The sequence below is a fragment of the Solanum stenotomum genome, chromosome 1, assembly GCF_019186545.1.
Source record: "Solanum stenotomum isolate F172 chromosome 1, ASM1918654v1, whole genome shotgun sequence".
NCBI lineage: Eukaryota > Viridiplantae > Streptophyta > Magnoliopsida > Solanales > Solanaceae > Solanum > Solanum stenotomum.
In genome coordinates, this window is record NC_064282.1 from 25,944,687 (window position 1) to 25,958,147 (window position 13,461).

A 13,461-nucleotide genomic window follows, 5' to 3' on the forward strand; every position below is an offset into this window, starting at 1 on the left:
TCAAAATTTCAGTCCAATTTAAGATTATTTGAATTAAATTCGAATTACATTTTGCGAAATTTAAAAATTGTTATATAAAACAGATAATTCTCAAATTCAATCCATACACAACCCAAAATTATGAAGAAAGTGATAATTAAAATAAATATTCCCTCCGTTCCTTTTTTTATATGTCATCTCTTTCTATAAATAGTTGGTTCATAATACTTTTCATTTCATAAAATTAATGCATAAATTACCACATTGTTCCTTTTTTATCCCTGTGAGTTATTAGACTTGAAAATATACATTTGACCAACTTAGAAAAACTAAGTAAATGATTCATGTTCATTGGTTAAATTAATTAATCAAAATAAATTAATTCGTATTCATTGATTGAAAACTTGAGTTCCAAAAAAATGAAATAAGGATAGAATAGTAAATTTATTTAGTTTCTTAATGCACGTAAAATCTAAAATAGTGACATATAAATAGAAACGGAGGGAATACATTAATTTTAGAAAAGTCAACAGGAAAGTAATCACTTGTAAAATGTGACCAATATATAAATGTAAGAATTTTAAGGTGAGTCAATGAAAATGAAGTACAACATTAACCACCAAAGAATATGGTATAGCCGTTGGAGTTATTATTTCTTCTTTAATCAAATGTCTTGATTCCTTCTAAATTAATCGAATTTTAATATAAAATATCCTATATCTAATAGAAAAAAAGAAGGTAGAGCATTAAAATGTACCAGGGGTGGTAGGTGTGTCCATAAAGAAGAAATGCAGAATTATAAGTTTTGGATCTGGAGCTACAATTTAATGAATGCCTCATGTGACCAAACAACTTTCCTTGAATCTCACCCATTGAATTATTTGGTCCTTGCAAACATATTTTCAGGAATATTAATTCCTTCCCCCTTATTTGCATGGAGGAACCAAAAAACAATGCTATTATTATACTTCTCGTTCTCATTTTATATGAATTATTTGATTTGACACAATATTTAAGAAAGAAAGAAAAACTTTTAAAGTTTGTGATCTAAAATAAGTGCTAGATGTTTGTATAATTATAAATTATTTCAGTAAGGGTAAATAAGTATTTAAAAGTTTAATTGTTACTTAATATAAAAACATATCATTCTTTTTTAGATTGATAAAAAAAAAGTGAGTCATATAAATCGAGACCAAAGGAATGACTAGTCTATAATTTCGGATGGTAAAATATGTTTTGTTTGTCTTTAATGGAAGTGTAGAAAAGCATTTTTCAAAATATACAGTTACCCACATAAAAACATTTTTAGTATATGTTCTCAAAATACAGGAATTTAGACTTGTTCAAATTGAGAAAAAAAAAGTTCCTTTTACATCAACTGTTTGTGATGTACTTTTTAATTGAAAAACTAAGGCAATTCGAAAATAAATAAGATAATTCTCTCTAAAAACAATGATATTTTGAAATTAGAAGAGTATAGTACAAATAAAATTACAAAAAAAGTTTTGCGAAATATAAGAGAGTGATGATAAAAGTAACATGCAAATGCTTTGTGTATATATAACACATTAAGAAGTCATATTTGTACATGAGTTATGACTTGTGAAAAAGATACTGCAAACAGAGTTGTACTTTTTTTGGCTAAAAGTACCACCAATCACACTCTAGTGGGGCCCTAGGGTGTTGTACTTTGTCTCATTGTTATATTTTTATTGTATTTTTTTCTTATTTTATTGGATTTCCTTTTATCATTCTGCGTCTTTCCACTTCATTTAATTAGTACACTACAATAAATAATATTATCTTACACTAAAATGAGATCTTATTTTCTATCCTTTTTTAAGAGATCACAAAATTTAATTCATAATGTTATAATTTACTTCGATATTTTACTTATTGATAAATTATCCACGTAAGAACATTGTCCCATAAATAAAATGAATAAGTATATATTTTTTTAGAAGAAGAAAGAGAATAGGAGGTGCTTTTAAGAAGCAATACAAGATTATCGGTCTTAAAAAAACTCATTTATTAGACTAACTAAATTTAAATATACTCCAATCTTGTAACATGATTGAAACACCCCCACTAAATTCCGGTCAAGTTTAGAGGTGTTTTCAATATTTCTCTCCGTTTTTTAATTGTCGTATGTTCCTACAAGAGTTTGAGACCAGAGGCGTATCTAGGATTTTGAGACGATGTGTGCATTGTTATATAAAGGTTGATCTATGATATAAATTTAATCGGTTCGACATTTAGGTTTTTACTACTGAAAACTGTTAAAATTTTAAAATTATAGGTCTAAAATTAATTCTTATATACCAATTATCACTTAGAGAAGTGTTATCTAATTTTAGAAAGAAAAATAAAATAAGATAAATATAAAATTCAACTTTCTAACCTCGCGGAGAGAGGTGCACCCAGTCATAATCACATTATGTGATACTTGAAGTGTGGGTTCACGCATCTATATTTCAATATTTTTTTTAAAATTATAGCACTACTGTATATGATCTTGGGAGGGGGCCATGGAATCACGTGAACCCGGTGANCCCCCCCCCCCCCAATTAGATACGCCTCTGTTTGAGACCACTTGTTATGTCGTGTGGCAAATCGAGAATATATATAAGTTTAGTTAGTCAAGTAGAGAGTTACTTTTAAGAATGACAATAATTCGAGAATAAAACTTCTCTCTAAGTAATAATAATAAAACTAATAATTTACTCTAAGTTTATGAGTATTTACAGATACTTCTCTCTAAGTAATAATAATATAATCTAAAAAATATGACAAATAACCTACTATATACTTGGTTAAGTATTTATTTTTTGTAATGTATGTATATATAAAAGAGTAGAGAATAATAGTGTCAAAGTGTCAACGCCGTTAGATTTTTTGGATATAAAAAAAGTGGTTAGCTTGTCTCCATCACTCATCACATGCTCTCTCTCTCTCTCTCTCTCTCTCTATATATATATATATATATATATATATATATATATATATATAAAAGTACATTAATATTTTGCTACTCTTTACATTCATGGATCTGTCTTCCCCCACTATACCCAATTATGCTACTCCTACACCTCCTACCCCACTACTCTCTTAATTCCTATATTCATCAAATTTAAATCAATATAGTACACACTAGATACTTTTAATTACCAACTCTAAATTCCATCCAATATTTCTTCCTTGTGTAGATATACTTTTCTTTTTAGTCATTAGAGTTACATCTAATATTTCTTCCTTGTCTTGATTTATAAGATATACTTTTCTTTTTTAGTCAATATAACGCTTTCCTATAAGAATTTTTTATATTAAAAAGTTTGTGATTGTAGGGTAGAGGGATAGATAAGAGAGTGGGACCAAGTACATATTCCATAATAATGAATGAGCATGTAGGACATGTACCCCACCGTAATAGGCTCCTCTCCATTATTTCACTAACAAAATGGAGGACACTATAATAACTGAAAAGAGGAGGCAGCAGTAGCAGAGATGACCAATTGTTTTAAACTATCACATAGATAGTGAAAATAGAGTGAAAGCTTGATCATTGGTTATGACCACATATTTTTAATTAATTGACAGTATAACATTTCTTCTAGTCTAGATCAATAAGAATGTATAAAAAGGATTAGATTTTCTTCCAATTTTATTTCCTTTGCTCTTCTTGATCAAAGATATATAAAACATATACAAACATCTCCTTCCAACTTACAACATTCCATGTCCCACCTCTCTCTCTCTCTCTCTCTACTAAAGACTTCATATACCATTAAACTCTATCATGAAATTAAACCCCTAATCTAATCTTAGGATTAAAAAGGTACTTAAGAAAGAAAAAAATAAGTAAAACAAAGCTAAGGTAAGGTTCAAAGGGAAAATTAATCTCCTTTGTATATTATGGCATTAATTAAAGACTAAGAAAATCATTTAGACTACGATGAATGCAGCAGCCACACTATCCATCTTTAATAGCCTCTCTCACATCACAGTGCAGCTGTTGGTGTTTTCATCACTGAAGAAGGTGCTGTAGTTATCACTTGGAGGTGGTGGATGGCCGTAGTAATACGGGTTGTAAGGTGCTGGTGGTGGCATGTAATTGACAGCTGGTGGTGGTCGAGCGTACATCATTGGTTGAAACCTTTCGTTCCCGTTGGCACGCTGCTGTTGTTGTTGTTGCTGCATCATCATAGCTGCCATTTGTTGCTGCTGGTAGTACGGATTGCCAGCCATGACTTCAGGACCAGCACCTTGGAAGTAGCCACCGGCGGCATTACCACCACCGCCGCCCCCCATTGCTGCCCCTGCTGGTAGGCCTTGGACTGCCGAAACATGGCTCATCTGACCCACTGGATTACCCATTTGACCCATTGGAAGACCACCCATTTGGCCCACTGGAAGACCACCCATTTGACCCATCTGCCCCATTGGATTAGGCATGTTTCCCAACTGGCCCATGTTTCCACCTCCACTCATAGCCATCATCCTGTTTGGCATGCCTTGAGGCATCCCATCATTTCCTCCACCTCCCTTTTTGGCCCCATTGCCATTCATGTTAGGAATATTGCCAGCACCACCGCCGCCACCGCCACCACCATTCTTGTTCTGTCCACCACCATTGCCGCCACCTCCACTCGGCTGCCCTCCACCGTTCTTGCCAGCCTTTTGAGCAGGTCCTCCGCCTTGATTTGGATTTCCCCCATTACCACCGCCTTTCTTACCACCGTTATTTCCGCCCATGTTAATCTGAACAGGGACATTACCACCACCTTTTTTCCCATTACCACCACCGCCATTATTGCCACCATTGTTACTGCCATTTCCACCCTTCATAAGCTGAGGGTGCTGCCCATTCATAAGACCATTCATCATCATCATATTAGGCATCTGACCTCCTCCACCATTATCACCCATCATTGGCTTCATCTGAGCTCCAGGATTACCACCCATCATTGGCTTCATCTGAGCTCCAGGATTACCACTCATCATTGGCAGCTTCATCTGAGCACCACCAGAATTAGCCCCTGCACCCGGGCCCATCATCGCCTTCATCTTCGACGGGATATCGTCCAGTTCATCATCCAACTCATCCTCATCAAATTCATAATCCTCATCATCAGTCAAATCATCCTCATCAAATTCATCATCAGTCAAATCATCCACCTCAGGCATGGTAAACTTAACAGCCTTTGGGTTCTGGTCTTTCCCCATTGGGGGAAGTTTTAAGTCCTTGAACTGTGGGGGCAGCTTCAGATCTTGCAATGTCTTCAACTGTTGAAGTTGCTGCTGATTTGGCATTTGAGCTCCACCTCCTCCACCTTTAGGCTGATTATTCCCACCTTTCTGAACTTGGACTTGGCCTTGGCCTTGGCCTTTGTTATTGCCACCTTTACCATTATTAAGCTGATTTTGTTGGTTGTTAACAGCCTTGGGAGCACCCCATACCTCTGCATGTTTCCCACTCTTGGCTAATTTCTTGATCAGTGTAGCAGGGTCTACATTTCCAGAAACAGTCACTTTTCCTTGTTCTGAATCTATGTTTGTCTTATAAACCCCTGGATATTAAAACAACCCCAACACAGAATCAAAATAGTGTATTAAACAAGCCATATATATTTGGATATTCACATATTGAGTCTTGGAAAAATACCTTCAATCTTTTGCAAGATTTTCTTTACTTTATGCTTACACCCATCACAGTGTATATTGACTTTAAGGACACAAGTCTGCATGCACAAGCAAAGCCAGCCAGCCAGCCAAACCCAACAGAGAACAGAGTAAAGTAATTAACTTTCTCAGAAACATCCAACATTCAAACTCAAGAGAAACAACACACACTCACACACACACAAACAAAAGTGAATAAACCCATAACAAGTTTTGATCTTCCATTCAAGCAGATACTAATTACTTCACAAAAATGGAAACAGAGGATCTTGAATTATAAACTCAAGCAACCCCCAAACAAAAACAATTTATACAAACACATTATTGGAATGAGCCAATTGAGAAAATAACAAGTACCTGGATCTTCAAGAACTCTTCTTTACTCATATCTCCAAGCTAATGAACCAAAAAAACAAACAAAAGGGGTAATCTTGAAATGAGAAAAGATGAGATTTTTATAGCTAATAGATCTGGAAAGAAACCAAAGACAACTAAAAATCAACACAGAAATGGTGAATTTACACACACTAAAAAACTCAAACACCCCCTTTCTCCATTATTTTTTCTTTTTCCTCAAATGGGGTTTTACAACACAAACACAAAGAGCAAAATGTGAGGGAATCTTGATTAGAAAGAAAAGAAAAGTGAAGTGATTTAGAGAAGGAAGAAAAAGAGAGTTTTCAGGGGCAATGGGTAGTAGACATTATTATAACTTCTCTAGTTCCTCTATTTCAGAGTTAAAGGAAAAGAGAGAGAGAAAGAGGTAAACACTCAAAGAAAGAGCAGACTGGCACAAAGAGTGAGAGAAAAGAGAAGAGAAGGGTGGCCTATAAATGTTCTCACTCACACTTCTTTGGTTTTGCCTTTTATTTATTATTGTAAATTTACATTTACTTTTATTAGTTTTAGGGCTTTCTTGGAATATAAAAAAAATTATTTCTCCATCCTTTTTTTTTAGTTGTCATGTTATCTTTTTCAAAAGTTAATTTGATTAATTTTTAAAATTAAATTAATTTATATTAATTTAATAAATATTAAAAAATTATATAAAAAATATTATAAATTGTAATTTTTTACTTATTAATATAATAAAAAAATATCGTAAAATATTGATAAAAGTTTGACAAAAAAATTATGACAATTAGAAGAGAAGGAAAGGAGTAGTCAATATATTAGCCGAAGAAGAAAACTCTTTTGGCTTTTTCTCTTTTACATTTAATTTCTTTTACTTTTTTTGGCTTAAGGGCTTTGATGACTTAAACTAGTTGGCTTCTTGGCTTGGCTTAATGGCTTGTTGTGAGTTGGTTGTAAGTTGGTCAGCAAAGTATAATAAAACTAAGAAAGTAACAAAACTGATAAATAAAAGAAATATTTATTATTCAACAAAAATGAATAAACTCTTGTCAGAATTTATCCCAATAAGGTAATAATGTAATAAATGAGGTAGGAAGCAAATATTACTCTCAAATTTTGGACCATATACAGCAAATTACTGTCATTTCTCCTCCTTAAAATGTCAATTCTAAAACTTCCTTTGATTTATTTTAATGTTTTTCACACCATGATTTAATTCATTGCTGATAACTTTGAGTATCACGCATTTATATCAAATCAATGTGTGGTGGATAAGTAATGTGTATTTTAAATATTTTATTAAGATGAAATTATTTGTTTTTGCAAAAACAACTACACACATAGATATTTACCATGATTGTAAGAAGGAAATTTAATAAATTTTTGAAAAAAAATCATAAAAAGTCACTCAAATTATACAAATTTGATTAATGAATGCAAATAATGTGATGGCCAAATATTATTCATAATTTAAGGAAATAAAGTTCGGTAGTTGATTCTCTTGCAAAGAAAGGAAGGAAGCGAGTCAATTCGAATGTTTTGCTTATTTTTGAGGTCTTTTTCATTTTTTGGAAAATTATATATAATCTGATAAAGATGGGAATTTTTGATTGAAAAAGTTACTATTTTGACTTGTAATTATTTGACGCGACTTAAAAATTGTCGTGTTCTAGTACGTATTAGTTGTTCTGATTCCAACTCATTGATTATATTTTGTCATTACCGATAAAAAAAATATGGATAATAAGTTAGCAATGGACGCGTGAATGTTAAACTTATTATATATCGCGTATGTAAATTCGATTGAGAATGTCTTCCTAAAATACAATTCTTTTAGGACCTGATTATAGTTTGGTATGTCCCTCTGTTTTTTTTTCTAGTAACTAGGAGATAATTAGACTCCTCTCTTTGTATAAATTGGATGTATATCCTAGAGTTCTCATTATACTATATTACAATTCCTTCATCTTGTATTATTTTGGATCTCTCTCTTTATTCAACTTAACAATTATAAAAAAAAAACTGTATACTTCAATAGAAGCGAATTATATAAAAAAAATAAAATAAAATAATTTGTTTTTTGGATCAAAGTTTGTATAGACAATTGATTGGGTCACTTATATATCTTACTATGAGTCATCCTAATATATGTTATGCAATACAAGTATAAAGTCAAGTCAATTCATTATCAAGTTCTACAAGGTTCACCATTCAACTTTGCTCAAGCAAATTATTATTTTTCTCATTTATGTAGATGATATGATTATCACGATAAAGATAAAATTGGTATCTCATGTGAAAACTATGTTACATTCCTTGTTGAAGATGATGAATCTAGAAAAGCTAACATATTTTTTTGGATTTGAAGGTAAGTTGTGAAAAAAAGACATACAGTTAAGTCAACAAAAACATACAAAAAAAACTCTGGTTGGATCACTTATATATCATAAGTCATCTTAATATCTCTTATACCGTAAAAATGTTAAGTCAATTTATTATCAAGCTTTACTACTCAACTTTGCTCATAGTTACTAAATATATATATATATAGAAAAGAAAGGCAGAATTTGAAATGCAGAAACTAAATTACAGAGATAAAAAAACAAGTAAAGAAGAGACTGATTTGGAAAATTTTCTGATGATTTGTATTGCTTCATTGTACATCTATTTATACAAGTATTTGTTGTATAAAATAAACATAAATATAAATGTATTTGCATAGCTGTCATAATTATATTGCTTAAGTTGTAACAAACTCTAACCATCAGCATTTGACGCCAACATCTGTGTCCTATATTGATCAAATGGCTGAGAATAATGTCATTTCCATTTTGATTTATTTCCCACGTGTTCATAGCATCCTAAAGAGGGAAAATTGCTTTTATACTCGTTTTGAACTTGATATTGAATTTCCTTTGAACACATTGAAACTAACACTGACTTCTTCTTCTCTTTCTTTTCTTCATCCTTGATTCTATCTAGTAACAACAATGGTGTCGAGTGATTTTCATTCTCAACACCCCGCCTCAAGTTAGAGGGGAGTGGAAGGAGTCCCAACTTGGGGAGAATGACTTGATGGGAAGATCCCGAAAGATCCTTGGTGAACAAATCAATTTGAGAAGATGCCAACACATAAGAGAGTGAGATGAGACCAACAAGAAATTGTTGCCCGACAAAATGGCAATCAAGTTCCACATATTTGATTCTCTCATGAAAGACAGGTTTGCGGGCAATGTGTATGGCTGATTGGCTGTCGGAATGAACTGGAATTGGAAGCTCCGGTGGAAAACCTATGTCGAGGAGAAGACGATTGAGCCAAGTTAACTCTGCTACAACGCCTCGCATGGAACGATATCCGGCTTTAGCTGAGGATAATGAGATAGAGAGTTGTTTCTCGGACTTCCACGAAATGGTTGAGCCCCCAAGAGTGATAAAAAAACCACTGACGGATCTTCTACTATCCAAACAAGAACCCCAATCCGCATCGTAGTAAGCAACCAATTTGAGAAAAGAATCAACTGATAAAAAAATCCCTGGCTGAGATTAATTCTGAGATAACAGAGCACTCGCAGAGCAACAATGTAATGGGGAATACGAGATGTTTGTATAAACTGAGACAAGTGTTGAATTGCAAATCATATATCAGGTCAGCTATGGATAAAATAGTTTAATTTACCTATGATACGCATGTAACAAGTAGGATCCGGCAAAAGGTCCCTATTTTAAGCTGTTAACTTCATCGCATGGTCAAGAGGAGAGGAAACCACTGGAATATGGGAACAATCATATTCAGAAAGAAGCACCATGATGTATTTTTGCTGAGTGATGATCATCATTCCATGAGGTTCTCGTAAAATTTCAAGACCTAAAAAAAATGTAAGTCACCAAGATCTTTGATTTTAAATTCTGCATCAAGGGATGTTTTGAGCTTAGTGAGTTCAGTAGTATTATTTCCTGTTAGGACAATATCATCTACATAAACAACAACAATGGAAATAGAAACCCCATCCTTCTTGAAAAACAAAGAGTGATCATTTAAAGAAGAGTTGAAACCCTTGTAATTTAGTGCTGAAGTAAGCTTTGCAAACCATTGTCGTGAAGTTTATCTTAACCCATAAAGAGACTTGGTAAGCTTACAAACATGATAGGACTAGGAGGTGTCATAACTGGGGAAATTTCATGAACACTTTCTCCAATAAATCCCCATGTAGAAAATCATTATTCACGTCTAATTGAGAAATTCTTCAACCATGTTTAACTGCAATGGTTAGAATGCACCTAATGGTGGTCATTTTGTCCCTCCCTCTGGATATCACCTCGAACAACTAGTCTTGCTTTCAATCTTTCTATACTCTCATATGAGTTTTGCTTGACCTTGTAGACCCACTTACAAGGAATTAGAGCTTTTTTTCCAAAAGGTAGAATAACAACTTCCCAAGTTTTGCTAGATTCCAAAGCTGCAAATTCATTTGACATGGCCTGTTGCCAACTACATAACAGCTTGTGCAAAATTGATGGGTTCATGAATAGCAATAGCAGAATTTATGACTTGTTGATTAACAGAAGAAAGGGCTGCAAAAAGGATAAGTAGTAGGAGTGACAGGAGAGTCAAAACAAGAATTAGTGAGATTGGTAAAGTATACTGCATTACACATATAATCAGAAAGATAGGCAAATTTTTTGTGTTGTCTTGAAGAGTGTTTAGGAGGATCGACTATAGGTGGAATAACAGGGGTATAATTTGGCCAGAAATAGGAGTAACAGGAGAATGAGAAGGAACATGTGTCGATTCAATAAGTACTGGAAGTGAGGAAAGTGAGGGAGATTGAGATGTGTGAGGAGTCTCATAGAAGGGATTTTGGTTTGAAGAAACCGGAAAAATAGCAAATGGATGAGAATGAGAGTTTGTCCCAATTTTAAAAGGAAAAATTGATTCAAGGAACCTCACATCTCTAGACACAAGATTTTTTCTTGTATCCAAAGTTAAGACTTTATAACCCTTTTGCCCATTAAGACATCCTAAGAAAACACAAGCCACAACTCTTGGTTCAAACTTATGTCTAGATTGAGAAAGAGTTAAGGTATAACAGAGACAACCAAAACTCTTCAAATTTGAGTAAGAAGGAGATTTTCCATACAGAATGTGATAAGGAGTCTTCTCATTTCAAACTCTAGAAGGAAACCTATTAATGACAAAAGTGGCAGTAAGAAGACAAGATCAGGAAATAGGGCTACACTCCCTATATGAGTAGCTTGAACCATAGAAGATTCACATTGATACACATAGGTAATGGGTTAAGCGTAGTGAATAAGCTTGAATTAGAAGAAAGATGCTCAGTAACGCCTGAATCTAAAATCCAGTGAGTAAACTGTATAGAGACTAGACAAGAGACAGAAGGAGTTTTACCAGCTGAATTGGCACTGACATCTGAAGTTGTAGCCTCGGTCCGACTAACTTTAACTTGGTGAAGTAGCTGAACAAGTTGTGGAAATTGATCTTGACTTAGTTGATTTATACCTGAAGCATTATCCATAGTGGTAGGAGGGTAGTCATCTCCTTCCTGATGTCCAAAAATAGCATTACTCTTTACACCTCCTTGTAGCCTTATAGATTTGGTGAACTTGAAATCTACAGAAAAGCCAGTGATTCTATAACATTTATCTATAGAATGACTAGGCTTCTTGCAGTGAGAGCATACTAAGTTAGACTTCCTGCCTTTGAATTCAGTATGCCCAACAATAGTACGATTGCTAGCCATGTAGGATGCAAATTGACCTATAAACTAAGAATGGATAAAGACTTCTCTTTATTTCTCATCCTGCACAATGAGTGGGTAAGCTAATCTAACTGAAAGCAAAGGGTTAATCATAAGGATATTGCTCCTAACAGGGGAATAAGTGTCATTCAGCCCTATCAGAAACTGAATCAATCTTTCATTTTGTAGAAATTTATTTGTGACCATCTTTCCACCACAAGTACAAGCACAAGAGCAACAATTCTTAGCAGTTAAAATGTCAAGTTCATCCCACAAACCTTTCATTTTAGTGTAGTAACCAACAATGACATTTGTTCCCTGAACTAAATCACTTAATTCTTTTTGCAGGTGATAAAGTTAGGAACCATTAGGCTGTCCAAACCTATCCTCAAGATCCTTCCAAAGAACCTCAGCAGTTTTAGAATAAATAGCACTATCAACTATGTCTTTGGAAAGGGAATTGAGTAACCAAGAGGTTACCATATCATTACTTCTATTCCAGAGTTGGAAATCAGCTGATCCAGAGTTTGGTGTCTTGCAACTTCCATCAATGAAGCCCAACTTATTCTTAGCTGAGAGAGCAACGAGGATGGACCTGCGTCAACCCTCATACCCTTTCCCTTAAAAAATGGAGTTAATAAGAGACATCCCAGGTGAATAAAAGGAGAAAGAAATAGCGATTGTTGTTATCCATTGATGTGGATCCAACAGAACCTGAAGACAAAGCAGAGGTAGTTCCCATGGCAAAGGGAGGTTACTCAAGCTCTGATACCATATAGAAAAGAAAGGCGGAATTTGAAATGCTAAAACTAAATTACAGAGATAAAAAAACAAGTAAAGAAGAGACTGATTTGGGAAATTTTTTGATGATTTGTATTGCTTCATTGTACATCTATTTATACAAGTAGTTGTTGTATAAAATAAACATAAATGTAAATGTATTTGCACAGGCGTCATAATTCTATTGCTTAAGCTGTAACAAACTCTAACTATCAGCATTTGATGCCAACAGTTGTATACTATTTTGATCAAATGGCTTAGAATAATGCCATTTCCATTCTGATTTATTTCTCATGTGTCCATAGTATCCTAAAAAGGGAAAATTGTTTATATACTCATTTTGAACTTGATTTTGAATTTCCTTTGAACACATTGAAACTAACACCGACTTCTTCTTCTCTTTTTTTTCTTCATCCTTGATTCTATCTAGTAACAACAATGGTGTCGAGTGATTTTCATTCTCAACAATATATAAGAGATGTTATGAATTGAAGTCTCTTATTTTCATTATCTTCATCGCTATATATATATGGTGGGATATATCGATGCAGATTGGGAAAAATGCTCTAATTTAAGATGATCCACTACATGTTGGTGCATGATGCTTGGCTCGTGCATGAAGAGACAATTTTGAATGTACATCAACATCATTCAGGCAGAATATTGAAGTATATTTGTTGTTTACTCTTAAATCATTTGGTTACGAATGCTATTATCAAATGGAATTGGTATCAAAATGGATGAATGAACCACGTTAATGGGGACAACACTAGTGCATTATAATATCAACCAACTCCATTCATCGTGAAAATATCAAACACATTAATATAGACTCACTACATTAGAGAATTAATTAAAGACCAGAGCATTAATCATGTATATCCCCTTGTCATTAGGCTAGTAATTAGGAGAC

General features: G+C 33.6%; 3 protein-coding genes across 3 annotated transcripts in view; 1 reads left to right on the plus strand and 2 right to left on the minus strand.

The window, feature by feature from the left end:
- Positions 1 to 13,461, plus strand: part of LOC125869835 (uncharacterized) — a 525,520-nt gene that overhangs the window by 297,389 nt on the left and 214,670 nt on the right. The window lies entirely within an intron of this gene.
- Positions 3,616 to 6,509, minus strand: LOC125869687 (heavy metal-associated isoprenylated plant protein 32). Its single transcript, XM_049550145.1, has 3 exons — positions 6,016 to 6,509; positions 5,642 to 5,717; positions 3,616 to 5,546 (listed from the first exon to the last, which is right to left on the minus strand). Exons 1-3 carry the CDS (start codon positions 6,043 to 6,045, stop codon positions 3,973 to 3,975), a joined length of 1,680 nt encoding a protein of 559 aa, XP_049406102.1. The 5' UTR covers positions 6,046 to 6,509; the 3' UTR covers positions 3,616 to 3,972.
- Positions 8,770 to 11,771, minus strand: LOC125867197 (uncharacterized). Its single transcript, XM_049547652.1, has 4 exons — positions 11,420 to 11,771; positions 10,511 to 10,584; positions 8,948 to 9,549; positions 8,770 to 8,803 (listed from the first exon to the last, which is right to left on the minus strand). Exons 1-4 carry the CDS (start codon positions 11,769 to 11,771, stop codon positions 8,770 to 8,772), a joined length of 1,062 nt encoding a protein of 353 aa, XP_049403609.1.

What these genes read in the sequence shown, in the direction of transcription:
- LOC125869687 (XM_049550145.1), bottom strand. Translation starts at nt 6,045, where the DNA reads ATGAGTAAAGAAGAGTTCTTGAAGATCCAG. An exon ending in AAGAGTTCTTGAAGATCCAG is followed by an intron (nt 5,718 to 6,015) that starts GTACTTGTTATT and finishes TTGTGCATGCAG; the next exon opens with ACTTGTGTCCTTAAAGTCAA. An exon ending in AATCTTGCAAAAGATTGAAG is followed by an intron (nt 5,547 to 5,641) that starts GTATTTTTCCAA and finishes TTTAATATCCAG; the next exon opens with GGGTTTATAAGACAAACATA.
- LOC125867197 (XM_049547652.1), bottom strand. Translation starts at nt 11,771, where the DNA reads ATGGCTAGCAATCGTACTATTGTTGGGCATACTGAATTCAAAGGCAGG. An exon ending in TGTCAGTGCCAATTCAGCTG is followed by an intron (nt 10,585 to 11,419) that starts GTAAAACTCCTT and finishes TCCTTTTTGCAG; the next exon opens with CCCTTTCTTCTGTTAATCAA. An exon ending in CCATCAATTTTGCACAAGCT is followed by an intron (nt 9,550 to 10,510) that starts GTTATGTAGTTG and finishes AATTAATCTCAG; the next exon opens with CCAGGGATTTTTTTATCAGT.